This window comes from Doryrhamphus excisus, chromosome 1 (genome assembly GCF_030265055.1).
Source record: "Doryrhamphus excisus isolate RoL2022-K1 chromosome 1, RoL_Dexc_1.0, whole genome shotgun sequence".
Lineage (NCBI taxonomy): Eukaryota > Metazoa > Chordata > Actinopteri > Syngnathiformes > Syngnathidae > Doryrhamphus > Doryrhamphus excisus.
The window spans coordinates 24,601,614-24,610,738 of NC_080466.1; the positions used below are offsets into that span (position 1 = coordinate 24,601,614).

Sequence of the window (9,125 nt, forward strand, 5' to 3'; positions counted from 1 at the left end):
CATGAGCCTTTAACGTTGTCAGCAAACGTATCCAGAACTTGTGCACACACACATACTCACAACCGCTCCGACTGACACATTCACGCCACACAAAAGGTATCACAAACTCTTTAACACAAATGAAACTTCTGGGTTGCTACCCTATCATATTTTCTTGTATTACAGCCTCATATGAAATTAACTACAATGGTAATGTAGCGACTTGGAAGTTATGTGCCATGTTAAGAGTTCTGTGTTGTCCAACTGTCTGAAGCCATGAACACATCAGGCTGAGTGCATCTGCGTGCGTGCTTGTGGAGGCAGCTGCGTGATCTGATATTCTTCTAGCTGCATTTGCTGATATTCTTTTGGCGTGGTGGCAGCCGACAGTTGTTTTGTTCAATAACGAGATTGTTGGTTGACCTCATCCTTGTAATTCTTATAGAGCCCGTGGACGCTGCAATAATAATAATAATAATAATAATAATAATATTGAAGCAAACAGAGCCGCGGTATCAATATTGGCAGATATTTAGGGATGCTCCCATCGATCGCTCACTGATCGTCCGATTTCCATGAAAAAGCATGTGGTCAGCAAATGCCGATGAATGCCTTTCAACACCCATCACAAAATACGATCATCTCTGATTTGTTCTATTGCAGCGTGTGGTGTGCAGCGTGTAGTGAGCGTCTGCCCTGCCCAATTTCCTTCACAGCACAGGGATGCCAAACTGCTGTGCGGAACTTACCTGATTTTTTTTTTTGAGAGTAATATACAATTTGCACAAATAACCCAAGAAATATGAATTCATCAGACTAAATGACCCGACTCTCTTAGCTGGGGAAGACACCGGCTTTGCCAACTGTTCTCTCACTTAGAGTTGTGTGCCACTGGAAGTCCTGCTAGATCACCATCGGTCTTTGTAATCTCCTTGCAAAAGGCTGAAGAAGAATCCTGTAAGTTGCACCAAGACAACATATATATTATGTTCATGCTCTCTTGAAAAAGTAGTTCAAATATGTTTTTTTTCTAAATGCAGGTGAGTTCCCTTTTTTCATATCACAAAGTCCATAGCAGGGGTGCACCCAGGAATTCTAGGCCCCATGGAAAGGAAAAACTTCTCTTTTTTTTTTTAACCTACTGGCAGTCATGGGACCTTTACGGCACCACAAGCCAATAGAACTCATTCAAAATATTTTTCAAAATTTTATCTGTATCAGACGATTTCACACATGGATAATTGGTATCGGAATCTGCAGCATAAAATCCTGACCGGAGCATCCCTAAAATGTATGCGTTGAGATCAGATCGGAAGAGAAACCAGTGTAACCTTCATGAATGATGTAGCAACAGGATCACTGACATCCATGACCTCTTTATCGGCTCATTGTAGATATTAATACATGTTGTATTTTTATTTGTCTGATATATTACTACATTGGCATTTCAGTGTGAGAGCCAGTTTGATCTCGTTGTGGAGTTTGCATGTTCTCCCAGTTTCCTCCCATATTCCAAAAACATGCTAGGTTAATTGGCAACTCCAAATTGTCCATAGGTATGAATGTGAGTGTGAATGATTGTTTGTCTATATGTGCCCTGTGATTGGCTGGCCACCAGTCCAGGGTGTACCCTGCCTCTCACCCAAAGACAGCTGGGATAGGCTCCAGCATACCCGCGGCCCAAATGAGGATAAACGGTATAGAAAATGGATGGATGGAGCCAGTTTGTGATGTTCCAGCAATCTTTCCTTGAAGTCGCTGTCGTCCCTTAAACCTTTAGCTTCACTTTTTTACCTCTCCAATGTGTCACTGTGTGGCGTTTAGTGGAACGTTAAGTTGCAGATCAGCTGTGATATTTTGGATTACAAGTTGTTGACATGAATAATTGATGTGTTGCATACGTTTTTATGAAAACATTAACGCTAAAATACACAGTCTGTTTAAAATGATGTATTCACGGTTCAGATTTTTGCTACCAAAAAAAAGTGTGCATGTGGGCTTGTCAGCATGCCTTGCGCGTTATAAACCAGTATTATAAACCAATATTATAAACCAGTGCAAATTTCCCCACTGAGGGATGAATAGGGCATATCTTATCTTATGAAGTAGTATTGTTTTGCATGTGTATTATAGTGTGTAAGCATCTGGTACAGTGACATTGCATGTTTCGGATGTGTTTTGTGTATTGGTTGTACCGTGAGTCAGGTAGGCTTCTGTTGGTTTGTACCATACTGCATATCTAGTTTTATAGTACATATAACTGCATATAAAACATCTCCTCAAGCAAGTTGACATCCCGATCAGCAGTGTAGTGCATCAACAGTCACTTACCCTCCCCCATTTGGTCCTGTGAGCCGAGTTCTGGTCGCATTTTGGTGGTGATGATTCATTTTCCCTTTTCTTAAATAAAGCATTTGGCTTCTCACAACAATATACGCTCAAAACATGAATACATTTGCATCACCAAAATGCCTCTCCTTCATCCGTTGTATTTTGATAATGAGCATACGTACTAAAATTAGCATGTGCAGTTGGGTAGGCCACAGTCACGTGACTCTAAAGTACCTGGTACTGCTCCTTCCCGACGCCGCCACTTGTATCAACTGAGCAATATTTCATACATGCATTGGATGGACAGACGAAGGGCAATCCAAAGGTGATATTGTTGATGTTTAAGTTTGCCGTGCCTGCGCCAAGAACAGACTGCGTAACTTCGCCACACAATCACATCCAACGCTACATCCTTTCTGGTGTTTCCAGCAGTCTCGTATCGGCTCGTTCGCACATAGAACTGTTTTCAAACCCGGCCCTCTTTGCGGTTTACATTTCATTCCTTTTTATTAATTATTTTGATCGTTGCTTTCAGCACACAATATTTTGAGGCCTATTTTTTCGCGAAAACGTGAGGGCATGTGACTTTTGTAGGATCCACTCTTACTACAGACCTCTTTTATTACACACTTGTTTCTTACACTCTTTTTTTTTTTTAGATATTTTCCCTGCAAAACACTATTCATTTGTATCTTCTTCTGGTCTTCTCATTGAAACAATCTCAGAGCCAGATTGTGATTTGTTTAACCCTTAGATGCATGAGTGACCGGACCCTACACTCTTCCATAAGTGGGTCAAAAATGAGCCATATTAGAATCAATGTGTTTTTAAGCCATTTTTGCCATTTTGGTTAGGAATAATGCTATAGCATACTTGACTATGCCAATGCTATAGTATTCCAGATTGACAGTATCTCAGACAGGTGTAATACCTATACTGCATATTATATTTTACAAAAACTGTGCTAGTGTTAGCTATTGATAAAGTACGCCCAACAATACATAGTAATAGTAATGTTAGCCAGCTAGTGTCAGCTAGTTATAAAGTAGGCTCATTTGTTGATAATACTAACAGTCATGAAGGACACATACACAATATTATATGAAGATAATACTTACATGTATTAGCACTTGATGTGTAAAATAATCTTCCTGAGGGGTGACACTTCTGATATAGTCTGTGGGGTCTACAGTTAATTTATTCCTGACAGCCAAAGTTGATAAGAATCAAAGGTTCCTATTGGATTCCATAGAAAATGCATGGGAGTCATTTTTGACCCACTTATGGAAGGTTGGGGTAGTAACACAAAAACTACAATTTCTTAAAATGTATAAAAGGTAAGTTAAAAATGTAAATGACATGATATTTGAGGAATACCTGGAATATGCAATGATAACAATTTTTAATTACGAAGATATTTCAAGAAGACAACCTGACCGGGTCATTTTTGACCCACTTATGCATCTAAGGCTTAATGAAGCTTTAAACTGGGGACGGATTCGGCATCGAAACGGTCCCTCTCTAAATGAAAACTCTCAACGCTCCAAGTGAGCAAGCACAAGTTGCATTACATTTGCATCGAAGAGTTGTGGGAGGTGAGATCCCAGGTGTCCATCAATGACTGCCCTCATGAATCTGTTGTGCTTGCGTGAGCGTGTGGTGCCAGCCCTCGTTGCTGGAGGAGGAGGCATGGAGGGCTCTGGGGGGGATGGAAAACAAAGGTGAAGTCAGCTCTTAACACCTCAGTCCTTTTTTTCTGGTAATTGCAAGGTTTGGGTCTCTATTGTTTGGGTCTTGGATAGATTCTGGATGAAGTCTCTACGAAGCTTCTGCGGATAGACAGTGCCCACCCACCCAGAGTGTCGTTGAGTGTTTGTGCTCTTCTGTCCGATAATAATCCAAACCATTTCTCTCCCATGCTTTCTCCCCCTGCAAGGAGCGGAAGGTACACAACCTCTGCTGTGTTTGCTTCTTAGCTGTAACATCTTCTTGGGTTCCTTTTTGTTTTCTATCTGTTCCTTTTACTGTTGTAGCTGTATGTCCCTTTTCTATTGTTTTCTATGGAAATTCCATGTATGCATCTATGGGCTATTTTGCTTCTAATGCTCACCCAAAACTGTTGAATTTCCAAGAAGAATGATTTTCATCCTCTTGAAGTCCCACTGCCCACGTATCATGGAAACTTCTCATATTTTGCTTTGTTTGATTTCCCTCTGTTAGCCGTTAATAGCTTGCATTCCACTCTTAGCCGTTTTATTTGACCTTTCATCCTGAATATGACAAGTTTGAACCCGGTTCTTTCTTTTCTTTGAGTTCTTTTGTTCAATACAAACTATGATCTTTCATCCAGTGTTGTTGAGTTAATAATGTTCTGTCTTGTGTTGTTTTTTTGTTTTTTGTTTTTTTAGGTTTTCATAGAGCTGAGTCACATAAAAAAGTGCAATACAGTGAAGGGAGTCTTTGTCCTGGAGGAATTTGGTAATTACACCATCTATTGATTGTAGGCCTGTACTTGACACGGCAGTAACCCAGCTTCATGGCAAAAGCCACGGCTAATAAGAGTTCCCTAAATTGGATGTGAGCTTTAGAGTCTCCAACAGACACGTTTCATCTCGGTCACAAATACTTGGACTGGGAGAAAAATAGTATTATGTAAAGGTTGTACAGTATACTCAAAGAAAGGGTGCAATTTAAATATGACTTCTGCATTGGAAGCACTGCTGTTGCCAAGAATATAGTACAGTAGTTCTGTTTTGCAGTAGGACTAGAAGTAAAAAAGAAATGCATGCTTGTAAAACTTGTGTTATTCTGGACATTTGGATGATTTTAAGAAAACGGGAAGTACAGAAACAATAACAATATGCAGGAATACTGCAAGCCAGCATATATCAGTACTGATAATACAGTCGTCCCGTGCCAGTTTGTGGCTTCACTTTATCAGGCTTTTAAAAAATATATTGCTCAATACTTCATTGATGTTATATGGTTGGTTACTATAGTAACAAAAAGGCATATTTACGTGGCAAATTTGACATATTGGCCAAAATCGAGCCTAAAACTGGCTAAATAAAGTAAAATACAAATTTAAGCATTCAGATGAAATTTTCCAACATGTTGTGACATGTAGTACTCTACACTGGTCACTAGGTGTCAGTCATGTTACATTGATGAGACGAAGCTTCTGCAGTGGTATGTATGTACAAAAACTAAAAAAGAGCAAGGGACTCTCCCAAGTCTATATTGTATCTTTATGTCTTATTTTCTCTTATTATGTCAACTAGGGTTGGGCCAAAGCATATACATTATATTTTGGGGATATATCAAGAAATGACGATAAAAAACAATATAAAATGTTAACATAAAAAGCTACAAACCTTAACCCATATAATAAAATACACTCATTTATTTATTGGTAGCAAACAGGCTAACTTTTCTAATAGGATGTCAGCCTCCACATTAAGGAAGATGTAGTCACCCATGCAATTCCAACTGCATATGTTTTCATGACTCCTGTTTACACAGTTAGACAGCAAACAGTGCCTTTATTTTGAAGGCCGGTCGTATGTCTTCTGTGCGTTGGGAATGTTTGTACGATGAGTCGTGTAGAAGAATCAACGTACTTCCCGTCTTCACGCTGTCACCCCACATTATGAAACACCCCTTACATTAAAGCGGTGAAGATATACTCATTTAGCCCGAATCACACACGCAACAACACTAGCATGCTAAACAAAGCTAGCTTATACATTCATCGCCGGTGTTTATTGCCATTTCAAGCTGTAAAGTTTGGTAGGAGGCGGTTTAGTGTTTCCGGTGAGAATGGTCCGCCGAGCAAATTCTTCCCCACGCGAACATTCCTTCTCCTTACGATGACAGCATTCCATTCTCAACTCGGCTTGTTTATGTTTATCGTTTATATTGGCATACGCCATTTTCTTATCATTGGAAGACTCTATGTTAACTATCTGGAGTAATACAAGTGTAAAGGCGACTGACTATAGGGGTGTTATTTTATGTATGGAGGGCTCTAATAATGTCCAAAACCGTATAACTAATGAGGAAACTCGCTCATCACGGTCAGGAACCGATTGACCGCAATCGACGAGGGATTTACTACGTTTACAAAGACCAGTCAAATTGTTTTATTTTTATAATAACAATTTGAAATCAAATCTGCAGAAGCAAGATTATTTTGTTATCTTATGTTATATATATTTGTTATCATCGTCTGAGTGGCTTTGCTCCAATGACGGAGCGTCTAGGCAGGCTAACCTAGCGTGACGCTGCAGCACGTCGTGGTGCGATGCTCGCGGCTACAGGTAGGACAAGCAGGTCAAGGTCATCCAAGGTTAAAGTGAAGCGCCAGGCTGGGTTACTGTCTTGTCTCTGTGCTGATTTTGTAATGTTGCCCTCATCTTTGCCACTATGAAAACCTTCATTCTCCAGCAGGTAAAGTGTTGTCACCTTTCTTATTCAGATGAATTGTGCACACACTATCTTCCTTTCCTTCACTCCTCCTTTCCTTTCCTTCCCCGTGCTCCCCTCATCAGCTGTGCTCCATCTCTCATTGGTCATTGTCGTCTCAGCAAGGGGAGATGTTCCAGACTAGTATTTTCGGGTGCTGGGAGAGGAGTTTTAACTTGGCTCTGCCTGCACTTCTTCTCTGCTATGGGTTCACAGTTACTAATGAAAAGTCAGACTGTCCTGAGGACAGCAAAGTGGTCCTGGGCCAAACATGGTTGGCATTGTGTAGCTGCTTCTTTGTCACGTCCTTTCACTTTCACTTCATTGGGGTAGCGGGGCAATTGTCTTTCTTCTGTGTGTGTTTTGTTCTTTTTGTATTCATGTCATTCTCTTTTCAAAAGACCTTTTTGTGGCCTAAATTCCGTCCTTACCAGTCAACCATAGCAGAGATGCATTAGCCCCCAAATCTCCTCCAGTCTAGAAGATCAGGACGTGTCAGCCTGTCCTTAAGCTATCGTTTGAGAATGTTTGACTGGTGGTGGACGTGACTTGCATTAGATAGTTGGTGACTTCACCTCCTCAACACCAAAAGTTGAACTCATTCAAGTTCCTGCTGCCTTTGAATTTCTCTTCTGTCTTTTGCATCGGCATAGTTCCTGAAACTAAAGAAGTGGTGATCCACAAGTACAAGACCCCCATGGTAAGTCCTCATCAGTCCGCCAGCACGCCACTGGCTCTCTCAGACGTTTACTTCAAGCCAAGATACATTTGTCCCATACGAGGTCACAGTTCCTAAGTCTAACACACCTGAGGATTGTCTTTATATAAGTTGGATTTATTGTAGTACCGTGGGACCTGCGTTCCATAATCAGCCCTCAGGGCTCGACTTGGAGACCTTACTAAGCTGTGGCCAGGGCAGCTTATGCTTTGCCTCTCTGTTAAGCTGTTTTGTAGGTAATAGGTCAACTGGAGGTCATAGCGCCAGCTACACTTGCACAGCTTTTGGTGCATGAACACCAGGCTCGCTGGAGCAGAACAATAACATGGTTAACATCGTTAACATCGTTAACATCGTTAACATCGTTAACTCACTAGTTCACGTTTTATTTGATCCCACAAGCAGGAGCGACCAAAAAAGGGAAAAAGGAAGCCATCATCCCGGAAGTGGAAGTGGAACATCATAAAAAGTTCAGAGGGGAGAAGGTGTGAAGATACGACCGTGATTAAGGATAAAGATGATTGATTATTGCTAACAAATCCCAGAGGGAATAGCTGCCGTGGCATTGAAGGCTGTGGCTGTAGGCAGCCTCCCGATGTTTTTTGTTTTTAATTAATTGACAGACGAGAGCTTTTTGCTAAGACCCACATAATATTGAGTTCTAGGACTACATACACATTGAAACTATGAATCAGAAAAAGTCTGTTTCTAGCTTTTTGGGGTCTTTATAAATCGGCAGTAGAACATTGGACGGTTTCAGTGAAACAGCAGATTTTGAAGCACGGTAGCGGGTGATGACGTATAGAGGCGGTTCTTGGGTACGTGTGGGTTACTGATGGAAGACTTTTGCTGGAAGTCTGTTCTTATGCTTACGTTCTACCTGAGTTAACGTTGAAGTCACTCAAAGTACTAAAACACTAAATACCAGAATGAAATGAAATGATAAAGTTAATGACAAATAAAAACCAAAGTACTTCTCCATCTCAGCAGTAAGACCACTAAACTGCCGACAAGTAGCAACATGTGTACTGTTAAGTTTCCAAATGTCTTGGATTGTGAACTGCGCGGTGGATGCGTGGGTGTGGGAGGAGGACGACCCCATGCTGAGCGACAAGCGTGGCTCAGCCGACATCAGCCTCCTCATCGCCTCATCTCCAACCATCCGGAGAAACGGTATACCACCATCTTGATCCGTAATGATGGTTGGGACAGTCCGGTTCCAGGACACTAGAACTGAATGGGACTGTTGGCTCGGCATCCACTTCCGAAGTACAGAATGTTGGTTGGCTGGTTGGAGGGAAAACCTGCCTGACACCCGTGCCCTAAAAGGGTTACTTCCTTCTTCAACTTTCCAGCCGAAGCCTGAAGGTTTTGGACCAAAAATGACGATGGTATTTCCAGCTTCCATTCGTCCGTCCGCACGGATCGAAGCCCCCGTGACACCAACAATTTTACCACCGTGGGTGGGATCTTCTGATACGAAGTATCAATGGGTTATTACTAAGAACCTGCGAGGCGTTAGTTGTTGGTGGGCACAACGTGACCCCAAGTCGTCACAGCCCACTAAACTGTATTGAATGCATGACGACACCAAGAACGGCTCCATGATCTCCATCCTTCTCCTCCTCTGCAG

At 41.5% G+C, this 9,125-nt stretch overlaps 1 protein-coding gene across 30 annotated transcripts in view; it reads left to right on the top strand.

Moving 5' to 3' along the window:
• madd (MAP-kinase activating death domain) overlaps nucleotides 1-9,125 on the top strand; it is a 50,027-nt gene that overhangs the window by 38,091 nt on the left and 2,811 nt on the right. For 18 of the 30 annotated variants that reach the window (XM_058068190.1, XM_058067947.1, XM_058067609.1 and 15 more), the window contains 2 exons: nucleotides 4,719-4,788; nucleotides 7,428-7,474. The exons of 1 other annotated variant lie outside the window; for it this stretch is intronic. In XM_058068190.1, coding sequence (XP_057924173.1) covers nucleotides 4,719-4,788; nucleotides 7,428-7,474 — 117 coding nt within the window. The remainder of the gene's footprint in view (nucleotides 1-4,718; nucleotides 4,789-7,427; nucleotides 7,475-9,125) is intronic. 11 more of the 30 variants (XM_058068604.1, XM_058068856.1, XM_058069033.1 and 8 more) reach the window with 1 other exon arrangement.